Below are 12,077 nucleotides of genomic sequence, written 5' to 3' on the forward strand. Positions count from 1 at the left end.
AATTTTGGTGAAAATCAATTTTAAAAAATGTTTTTCAGTGAAACGCACAGCCTGAGTATATGGAAATAAATTCAACTTACCTTGAATCTTTACACCTTGTCTCTGATGTACTAGGATATTTTAAATTGACTTTGAATGGACATCAAAAGCAGGTTTCAGAAACTCAACAGATACTGGTCAATTTTGCCAACAATAGAAGGGATAATATAATTTGAAGAAATAAACTTTAAAAATAAATTTGAGATAATATACAACCAGGCAAAAAAAATGACAGTTGCAGTGTGATACAGATAAGCGTAAAGTACTACACATATTAAGAAAAACTGGGAGACATACTCCATGAAATAGCAAAAGATGAAACTGAGAGTGACCTAAATGCCTTTGTAAACATTAAGGACAATATATGATTATGAAGTGCAATATGTGAACGTGTCACCTTTGTTCTACTTGTTTCTCTTCACATTCTATGTGCTTTACCAGGTCCTCCCTCATCTTACAATTTCATGTTCTTCACAAAGTGGATTTATCTCTGTTTGTGTTTGACAATAATGGACAAACAACATGCAGGGAGAAGCTTGGTTAAGAGTGTACAAGGATGCAGCCACTTCCAGCTGTAAGGCATAAAGACAAGTACAAGATGACATATATTTTATAATGCTTGGCTATGAAGTATCCCTTGAAACATAACAACATAAGAAATAGGAGCAGAGGTTGGACATTCAGCCCCTCAATCCTGTCCCACTATTCTGTAAGATCAAGGCTGATCTACCCTAGGCCTCAACTCCTGTTTTGTGCCAGCTCCACATAGACCTCAACTCTTCAACATTTCAAAAGTCTACCTACCTCCTCTTCAAATAATTTCTGGAAGCTAACCTCTACAATTCTCTTAGGTAGAGATTTCCAGACATTCACTACTCTCTGAGAGAAGAAATTTGACCGCATCTTTGTTTAAAGTAAATGTCCTCTTATTCTATCCCTCCTAGTTCAAGACTTTCCCACTCATGGAAACAAATTTTCAAAAGCACACTCCTGATGAAGGGGTTATGCCTGAAAAGTCAAATTTCCCACCTCTCGGATGCTGCCTGACATGCGGTTCTTTTCCAGTGCCACACTGTTTGACTCTGATCTCCAGCATCTGCAGTCTTCATTTTCTCTTAACAACTTTTCAATATCTATCCTGTCAAACCACCTCAAAATCTTATGTATTTCATTCTTCTTCCCATTTTTCTAAATTCTACTGAATAAAGGCCTAACTTGTTCAGTCATTCTTAAAAGATCAACCTCTTCATTTCAGAAATCAGCCCATTGAAACTCTTTTGAATTGTCTTCAATGTCAGTATATCCTTTCTGCAATACATGCACAAAACTCCAGGAATGGCCTTACCAATACCCTGCACAGTTGTATCAAGACTTCCCTGTTTTCAAACTCCAACCCCCTTCAATAAAGGCTAAAATTCCATTTGCCTTCTTAATTACTTTCTGTACCTGCATGTTAACATTTAGGGTTTCACTCAAAAGAACACCCAGATTCCTCTGTTCTGCACTTTTGGAGCCCCTCTATTTAATTAATAGTTTGCCTTTTGATATTTCATATCAAAGTGGATGACTTCAAACTTTCTTACATGAACCTCTATCCTCTTGCAAATTACTTGTGTCCTCATCACACAACATGCCTTCCCACCTATTGTTTGTACTATCAGCAAATTCAGATACGTTACTGCCTGCCCCCTCCTCCAAGTCATTAATATTAATGATAAATAATTGAGACCTTAGGGTTGATCCTTCTGGCACTCCACCAGTTACATCTTTCCAAATTAATCCTGACTCTCTGACTTTTGTGTGTTAACCATTTCTTATTATAACCCTCATCCTAACCCTAACTCAAATATCATGAGCTCCCATCTTGTATAATAATCTTTTAGATGGCACCTTATTGAATGCCTTCTGGAAATCCAAATACCCTCCATCTACCAATTCCCTTTTATGACTCCTGTTCATTAGATCCTCAAATAACTCTATCAAATTTCTCTTTCACAAACCATTTTGGCTGTGTTTGATTGTCCCACCTAGTTTTTTTTTTATAACCCTTCATCAAAGTAATAAACCTCATATGCCATTAATTTAGAAAGCAAATTCTGAAACTGATATTTATGTATACCTGTATGCCTTTTATCACAAGAAGACACCAGGGTCGAGATTTAGTTTCAATTTTAGTTTCTCTCCTCTGGTCGAGGTTTATCAGAGATTGTCACCTCACCGGAATGGTGCAGTTTGTAAAGCTGCCTAACTAGAAGAATTTAATTACAGATCTATAGGTCATTAGAGCTGAGAAAGTTTAGGTTCTCAAGTTTATGAACTGTTTATGTTGACAGACTTTGAAAAGACTCATCAAATTGTTTAGACAGTTCATGGAAACGAACCTATTAGAAATCAGCAAAGGAGAAGCCCTCAAGAATTGAGACAGGGCTGTGATTTCTACGAAGTTGAGTCTCTATGATTATGGGAAATGTGTTGAAATTTTGTTGTGCCTTGCTTTTTGAGATCTTTGTAACTGTCTTCTATACTTAAAAATTTATTATGTGTCATAGATTTCTGTTCTGTTGTTAAAGAAAGTTTGCTGCCTCCTGTGAAATGTTTCAGTGACAAATCACTACATTAAATAATTGCATGAAAATAAACACAATCTATCTAGCCAGATTTCATTCTGAGGTCTGACTTGTCAAATAGTATCACCACTTGGGATCATAACAAGTGGGACCTCTATGCCAGGATTTGAAATTATTGAATAAAAGAGGGGTCTGTGTCTCTTTTAAAGAAATTAGTACATGGAGTGTTGTGGTGAAGTTTATTGCATTGATTGGATTTTCAAATGTCTCTAATGTTGAAAATTTTTGTTCATTCATGTGAAAAGTCACTGGCTGGGCCAGCATTTATTGCCTATCCTTAGTTGCATTTCACAAGGTGATGGTGGTCTGCCTTCTTGAACAACTGCAGTCCATTTGGTGGAGGTTCCCCATCATGTTATTTGGGAGCAAGTTCGAGGATTTTGACCTAATAACACTGAGAAACAGCAATATGTTTCTAAGTCAGAATGGTGAGTAGATTTGAGGGGAACTTACACATAGTTGTGTTCCCATGTATCTCTTGCCGTTGTCTTTCTAGATGGTAATAGTCTAAGGAACTATGATGAATTTCTGCAGTGCATTTTGTAGATGATGCACACTGCTGCTACTGACATCAGTCGTGAAGGGAGTGAATGTTTGTGAATGTGGTGCCTATCAAGTAGGTTACTTTGTCTTGAATATTGTCAAGTTTTTTGAGTGTTGTTGGAACTGCTGTCATCCAGACAAGTGGGGAGGATTCCATTATATTCTTGTGCCTTGTGGATGGTGAACAGACTTTGGTGAGTCAGGAGGTGAGTTACTTACTGCAGAATTCATGGCTTCTAATCTGCTCTTGTATTTATATAGCACAATTCCATTTTTATTCAATGGTAAAGCTTAGGATGTTGATTTAGAGAGGATTTGACAATGGTAATGTTCTTGAATGTAATAGTGAAATTCTCTCCTTTGTTGGAGATGGTCATCCCTGGAATTTGTGCAAATCAAATGTTACTTGTCATTTGTCAGCCCCTAGCTGAATATTGTCCAGGTGTTGCTGTATTTGGACACAAATTGTTTCAGTGCCTCAGGAGTTGCAAGTGGTGCTGAACCTTATTCAATAATCAGCAAATATCTTCACTCTATTCTTATTCTGCAGGGAAGATCAGTCTTGAAGCAGCTGAAAATGTTTGGATCTTGGACACTACACTGAGGAACTCTTGCAAAGTTGTCTTGGAGTTGTAATGACTGATCTCCAACAGCCACAATCATATTCTTGTGGCTGAGCCTGAATCAGTCCCTCTAAACAGTGAATGTTAAAATTCACAATATATATAATAATACACCTATCAACAAAACCTCCCCCAGAAAAAAAAATGCATCCTTACAAGACATTTTCATTTCCTGTCAAGAAGATTTTCTTAACACGATTACTATGTTATATTGATTATAACATAATATTTACGATGAGCATACAATGAGTTTTATAATAATCATATTTTACATAAGTCTATTTGAATCACAACATTTGCTTTCCTTCACACATACTCTTGACAAACCTTCTACTATAATATGGGCTTTTTGGGCATGTGAGTGACTTTTACATTGTCTGATTATAGGATTAACCTCCAACAAAACAACTGTAGGATCTCATCCGAATTTCTGCAAAAACAAAGGATTTCAGGTCCATAAAAATACATTTTCTGGGTATATAAACTGTTGTACAGCCAACACATGACTTGGTGTCTCTTTCTGTACTGTTGAGTATTTTTGTTGACAGTCATTCGGGTTTCTTTGAAAAATAACTGACAATCCATTCAATCCACATTTCATCCTCTTATAGTAAAATGACATGCTCACTGAAGGTGCTGGCAGTAACAACCAGTTTGAATGGCTACTCATAATTCTGTGCTGCTAAACCTGAATCAATTGTCAGCACAACCTTCACATTGTCAAACATAATCTGACATTCTTTTCTCCATTCAAATTTCTTGCATTCTTTAATAAATCTATCAAAGGAGCCACCATGGTGTTGAACATTGGAACAAATTTCTGATTGAAATCTACTTATGCAACTGTAGCACAAAGTTTCACATTTTTGTGTTAAGCATGGAGAAATCCAAAATAGCCCTTATTTTCACTTCTCTTGACTCATTAGGTGCATCTCTAATGGCAAACAGTAACAGGGGAATTCCTTTTTTCCCATCGTTAGGACATTGTAGATAATAGCTCTAATCCTGATCCTTGACGTTTGCTGCCATCTTTCTAAAACACATTGAAATTGTGGGTGACAGGCTGAAATTGCAAATTGCTATATTCCCAAACTATTATTTATTTATTTGAATGTTTGTGACAAAAGTTTAGCCTTTTTCTGATTATATTCATTTGGGTAAAGCATATCTTTGAAAAAAATAACTTTTTTGCACTGTCATTTTGGAAGTAGTTTTTCCTGATGAAACATCACTGGACTCTAAATGTTAACTCTGTTTCTTAATTCATCAAGAATGTGGCTCTTGTAACATCATTTTTGAACAGCCACCCAAAGATAAGAAGCACCAGGATGAGTACTTAAAGTGCCAGGGCATTGTAGGCAGTGGACCAACTGCAGGTAAATGGGGTTTATGTAGATCGGTGTTTGTTGGTCAGCATAGACAAGGTGGGCAGAAGAATCTGTTTCCAAACCTTATAACTCTATAAAACCAGTTCCTTTAACAGATATTTGTCTCACGTATCTGACTACATCTTCTTCATTTGCTACCTTACTCTATACTGGAAATGCGCAGCAGGTCAGGCAGCATCCAAGGAACAGGAGAATCGACGTTTCGGGCATAAGCCCTTCTTCAGGAATGGGAGGAAGAGAGCTTCTTCAAGGAAGGCATCCTTGTAAGAGGATTTGCAGTAGGTTAAAATCTTCGAGTCGAAAGTGAGCCCTTCCTGAAGAAGGGCTTATGCCCGAAACGTTGATTCTCCTGTTCCTTGGATGCTGCCTTACCTGCTGCGCTTTTCCAGCAACACATTTTCAGCTCTGATCTCCAGCATCTGCAGTCCTCACTTTCTCCTCCTACCTTACTCTATAATCTAACTCAGCTTAATTGGAATGTTTTTAACCTCTCTGTATACCTCCAATCAACAATTTCTCCTTCATTAATCTCCATGGAATAAAATGGTATTGTCAACCAGCAGCAGGGATTTACTTGCTCCAGGGTCCCTTAATATCTTTATTGATTTATCTCCTTCATTTGAAGCATAGGAAATATCTCTTCTTTTCCAATTAAATACTCAAAATTGATTCCCATCATGAATAATTAGAAAGAATTTTCTTGAACAGAGTATTCTTCCCCTTCTAAGGAAATTCAAAGGTAACGTGTTCTGTTTGTACTGCAGCTAATGGCTTTAACACTTACTTCTTTCTTGATGGTCCTATGCTGAAGGTTCCTTAAGTGTTCCTACTGCTATGTAGTCATTCTTCCATTTTACATCCAGTGTAAGAGACCACATCTTTCTACTTTTTGGACTATGGATTGAAAATGAGAAAAATGAACACTGCTTTAAAAAGGTAAGAAGATACCAGAAACTATTTGCAGCTTAGAAAAATAAATGTTGCTGACTGACACATATGAGAGAATAGGATGAATCTTACATTTTCTTTGAGCTAAGTTCTGTCAAGTATTTTTTAGAGGGATTCTCACTGTGAGTCCCATCGAAACTTCTCACCGTATCTTACCAAGCTTACTTCCCTAATTGCCTAGACTGTCCACATGACGTCTCTCACATCCAGTTCTAGTCCCCTTCTACTATGCGCACTTCCAAGAACTAATTACCGTTTAGTGGATATCTGCCGAAAGACTGGCATCACTTGTGCTCACTCCATCTTTAAAAGCCCGCTGTACACCTGGACAAGAACTGTCATTCCAAAGCTGCTCTGCACAGTTCCCGACTTCGCCTTGGGCATGGCAGACAGGGGAAAGTTGGCACCTTGAGTCCTGTAGGATTGGATGAGGCATAGATGGGACTTCTTCTCCCCCAGCAGTGGAGGTCAGTAGTGACCACACAAGTCTTGTTCAAGATTGTCACCCAGATTAGAGCAGTCTAGCCAACTGAAGGAATGCCTATCTCGGTAAAAAGAAGAAGGTCAATGCCCTTCTCCACACTACCAGCATTACTGCCACCATCTTCTGTCTAATATCTCACATCCCTGAGACTTCTATCTCCTTTCCTCCAAGGCTAATGCTCCACCACCCTCACTATTGCCTGCAACATCTTCCCTTACTTGCTGTCACCACCCCCAACCCCAGACATCACTAACTCTGCAAGTCCTCTGTGCTGCCTGCTCACTTGCTTGGGGCACCTTTCCAACTGCACCATAAGTAACAGCCGTGCCACCCACTTTCCTCTTCCATACTTGTGTCTCTCATTCCAGGAGCGAAACAGCTTACGGTAATGCAGAAAGTATCAACAAAGGAGGTGGGCTGCCTAACATTTGATTGCTCATCCTGGTGCAGAGAGGATCCTCATTCTGACCATCCCGGGTGCCTGCCTGACTGTGTCCAAGCCCATGGACTGATGTTGGAGGCTGCCATTGACTTACTGTGTTAGGACGTCTGAGTAAAGGCTATCCCCCTTGACTTGACTGAGGCCTGCTGACAAGCCATGACAGGCTTTCTGGCTTTGTGTCTTTGCTAAATAGAAAGGTGAGACAGAAGTAACCTGAGCCTGGTATCTCTGGCTGAGGGGGCTAGGCACACTGTGAACATCCAGGTAGGCTCAGAGTGAGTGAGAGCTATGATACCAAGTGAAGAGTCTGGTCCAGTCTAAGCTGGGTATGTGTCCTTGAGTGCAAAATGTCCTTGCTGCTGCTTTCCAATGATATTTACTGCTCTAGCATTGAATTACAGAAGCTCAGAGAGGTGCCATGAAGGTTCTTGGAGGTAGGCACATACAAATTACTAATGAGGTGGAGTGCATATGTTTGGTATCCGTGGTATGTACCCTGAGATGTTGATACTCAGTTTTCAACATCGAGGTACGATGGAGCAAACAGGGAGCTGAAGTTGCTATGTACCCATGCTATGTAACCAGATGTTAATAGACTATAATCCCCCTTAATCAGCAACTCACTAGTGCTTAGCAAGACGCTTGCCATGTTCTTGTCAAAAGTATAAAAGATGTTCCTTTTTAAATAAAGAGCTAGTTTGCTAACTTCTAATCTAATGGGATTTTCCCTGAATCACATAAGTTTTAAAATTGAAACCAAAATATTAATTATCTCACTCGCCACTTTTTGTGAAACTTTGATGAAATTGCAATCCACAAACATGTAATGTCAATAAATTGGGTAAAAATATGCTTGTGAGACTGTGATGAGACCCGCGAGTTAAAATATCCTAGCTCTATTTCCCAGAGCTGCAGTGGTTTACCTATTAAGTAGAATCCTGAAATTCTGCTGCAAATTGGAAGTCCTTTGGTTATGTGCTGAGTAATTTTGTAATTGTTGCCGAATTTTGAATGTTATTGGTGAAAAGTACTGCACTGAAGACAATCATATATTTGATATAATTCTCTGTAGGCTATGTGAGAAGAAAGAACAGTTGAAATCTTATTGTAAACACTGTTGTTTTCCATGATGGAATCTAATGATGAGTAGAATGTCGAAACTGAAAAAGCTCCGCCTTATACAGGAAACTAATTTATGACTGCATAATTGAAATAATTGAGGCTATTTTGATTATAACTGATATGCCATTCCCAAAAGAGCATTCGCTGATTATAAAGAAACGTGTCAAAACAATATTTTGACCACTGGTTATTGGTAGGATGACAACAACTTCTTGATTAAAATACTATCCTGGAACATTGAGATGGTATGTCTCCTTTCATGAACTTTGCATGAATGTTTACAATTGAGAAAGATGAAGGCTGCAATCAATATTTTTCTATAAGGTCCATTACAGTATAAAATATGTGAGATTTCTGTGTTGATTATAGTCATTTTTTAAAGCATAGTCTGTTACAGCATTTAAGCATAACAAGATTTGTTTGCAGTTGGCAATACAGGCTTTAACCTTGAGATTGGTCCTGGAATTAACACCGATAAGAACGAAATATATATTTTGTGAATTGCTACTGAATTGTGCAGTTCTAGATATAAATTTTCAATGACTGAAAGTGCATTTAATAAGCTTGGTGAAATTGTAACACTATTGTTTATAGACTGTCGAAAGTAGAACTTTGCAAGTTAGCTGTTCTTCTGATGTGTGATCCCTCCTTTTTAACGAAAGTTTAAAATGAACATTGCATATACAAATGTTCTCTTATCAATCAAGCACTCCACTATTCAGTAAACAGCAATTTAAATTATTTTTAATCCTTCTAATTCTGCCATCTGTCAGATGAGTAAGTGTGGTATTTTAAAATTAATGAAATACAGTAGGATGGAAATGTAGTAAGCTGAAAGGGTCAACTCATGGTCACATTGCTGTGACCATAGTCTCCATAGTTGATCCTGGTCAGATTCAGCATCTGATATGCCTGATCCTGTTACCAATTCAAGTAATTACGTGGATAATAGGCATTTTTTTTTAATCAGAACGTCAGAAAAGGCAAGGACAATAAGAAAACCTCTAAGTTCATTCAAGTATCCTAATTAAAAAACATTGAGAAATACTCAACAGATCTGTCAGCATCTCTAGAGAAGAAAGTAGTTGCAAAAACTACTATGTATTTCCGGCATTTTCTGTTTTTGTTTTAGATTTCCAGCAATTCTTTGCTCTTATATTAAGGTAATCCCTCTAATATTTTATTTCACTTAGATTGCTATTAACTACATCTTGAATTTCATTTATATTTTGGTTCAACTGCCTTTCCTGCTCAATCATTTCAATTTTAATCACTGTCTGTGATTTTAAAAACTTACTAATTTAATATGTGTTCTCTCTGATTAGCTTGATTCATAATAAGATTCAGGATGTTTTCGTCTATGCCATTTAATACTTTCTGTACTCCAATTATGTAATTTCTGCATAAAATGATCTGTGTAAGAACAGTATCAGTTTTTAAAACATTTCTAGCTACTTAATTGAAAGCATATTTTAAGATGGAGGCACTACTTCATTCCTTTAGAATACTGTACCTACATGATTTGTCATTACTGGTTTATATCTTACCATCTCAAATCTGGTTATTCCAAACTTTGATCTGTCCATTCATCTAGCTTAATGATTGCTTTGTGTTTCGGTAGTGACTCAATTCATATTGACAAACCTATTTTATATCTATATTAAGGAAGTGCATTTGTTCAGAGAGAACAGTTAAAAAAATCACTAAGTTTATTGTACATACCACAATCACATTGTACGAACACGGCTAGCTTTGATTCTGGTTTAATTTGAGTTGCATGTATTGCTTTAATTGTACAAAAAGATCTATTCTGAATGCTGTTCAGATGGAATTAACAACTGATCCTTTTGTTTTTTATTAAAGAGATTTCCTATTTTATGTCTTACTTAAGCCAAGCTGTAGTAGTCATTGACTTACTTATTTTAGCGCCTGCTCAATTTTGTGGATTCAGACAGGTTTTATGATACTTAACAATGATCAATAAAGGGCAGATGCTAATGAAGAGTTACCTTTCAATGCAGAGCTGGGGAAATGGGACCTTGCTTAGCTGTATGGCTGCGGCTGTGGTTTTCTTAGCAGATCAATATCTTGTCTTGTCTTGCTAATTGCTCATTGGTTGACATTCGTGGATTCTTTCTTGAAATGTGAACTCTTTTCCAGCTCGAGCGACGTGATGGTACAATACTGAATCTCCGTAAAGAGGTCCTCCTTTTACAAGAGAAACGAGATGGGTTAACAACTGAGGTACCTTAAATATTTTTAATTTGTCCTCTTATCCTAAAGCAAATGATTTATAATGCAGAAGTGTAATACAGGAAGCTGAATGGACAAAGCTGATTTGAGACTGGGCTGTAAAGGACATCAATAGTATTGGCTTTTCTGCTCAGTGCCACCATATTGGCTTCCTGATGACATAAGAATAGTCTCCAAATATAAAACATCGTGATTCTGTGAAGATTTCCTTTTTGACTTCTTATTAGTCTAACAGTGTGACAATTGAATGTATTAAAATTTAGAATCTATAATTTGTCTGTGGATTGACAGTTGGATGTACAGGAAAGAAGGATTTACCATCTGCAGGCAGAGCTGAGAGAAGGAGAAGCTAAGCTGGAACAAAAGCAGAGCTGCCTGCAACAGCTGAAAGAGGAGCTGGATACCACCAAAAAGCTGCACAAAGATGCCCAAGAACAGGTAGATATTTACTGTACCCTCACTTTTTAGGCCTTAATCTGCAAAGTAACCTTATTTTAGCTTTCATGTTTGAAATATTTTCAATTCTGCATTAGCTGGAATTATTGCTGTTGTATGTCTAAATCAATTTAGATGTCAGGAGGAGGCATGTACATCAGTTCTACTGGGATGGAAGGAATACAATAATTTGCTGAATTCAAAAAATAACTCAAAAATTGTTATGTTCACTAGGGATTTATTCTATTTGATTATAATCCTGTTATTATAATAACCTTATAATTATAAGATTCTTTAAATTTCAGCATTGTTATTTGCTTTAATGTTATTTGATGTAAAATATATACAGAATCAAAAATTTAATGTCAGCATAGTGAATTATGGGCTGTGAATGCTAATATGTCACTACAAATAGTAGATCCAACTTGTGAAATATATTTGTCTACGTGTTAATTTTTGGAATCTTTATGGAACCCAAAGTTTCTCAGCAATCCCTCTGTGCAAAAGCTTTTTTGTTATTTATTCAAACTTGTATTGCCAAATAAATCAAAAAAGAATTGGAAATGTAGGTCATTTTTCACTCACGGTATTCTATTTTACCTTTTTTGAAATGGTATGATTTTAAATTTACTTAATCTATGAATTCATCACAATACTATGTGTATCGTATGCATTTTTAGGCTACTGATGTTTTGCTTCAACTATGCCCTTTAAAGAGGAAGATTTCTTTTTAGAAAAGTGAGAACAACCTGTATATATATATCTGTTGCTAAACCGCAGTTTATATTGTTGTACCATTCTGTCATCTCATGTCAGGCGTAGATCGTCCTCTATTCAGGTCAGCAATAGCCTCAATGATGGTGCATATAGATTGATGCAAGAGGGATAAGCCTTTTTTCATTGTTGAACACTCACCTTGGAAGAATGAATAATTCCTTAAGTTAATATTATCAAAACTATACACCTTACATGGCAGTGATTTACTTTTTTTGTTAGTGATATAAACTACAAGTTAAGTTTAAAGATGCTTATTAATTGAACCTCAAGATGAGCTGACAGTCTGCAAATTGATGACTAGCATTTTAATCATACATAGCTGCTAATGTAAAATGTTGTTAAATTCAGCAACGAAGGACAGTGAATAACTCAAAGCAATAAGGTCATAGACATTTA

At 36.8% G+C, this 12,077-nt stretch overlaps 1 protein-coding gene across 1 annotated transcript in view; it reads left to right on the forward strand.

The window, feature by feature from the left end:
- LOC122558290 (polyamine-modulated factor 1-binding protein 1) overlaps nucleotides 1-12,077 on the forward strand; it is a 488,574-nt gene that overhangs the window by 48,115 nt on the left and 428,382 nt on the right. The window contains exons 4-5 of the mRNA XM_043706693.1: nucleotides 10,377-10,460; nucleotides 10,761-10,907. Of these exons, the coding sequence (XP_043562628.1) occupies nucleotides 10,377-10,460; nucleotides 10,761-10,907 (231 nt within the window). The remainder of the gene's footprint in view (nucleotides 1-10,376; nucleotides 10,461-10,760; nucleotides 10,908-12,077) is intronic.

This window comes from Chiloscyllium plagiosum, chromosome 17 (genome assembly GCF_004010195.1).
Source record: "Chiloscyllium plagiosum isolate BGI_BamShark_2017 chromosome 17, ASM401019v2, whole genome shotgun sequence".
NCBI lineage: Eukaryota > Metazoa > Chordata > Chondrichthyes > Orectolobiformes > Hemiscylliidae > Chiloscyllium > Chiloscyllium plagiosum.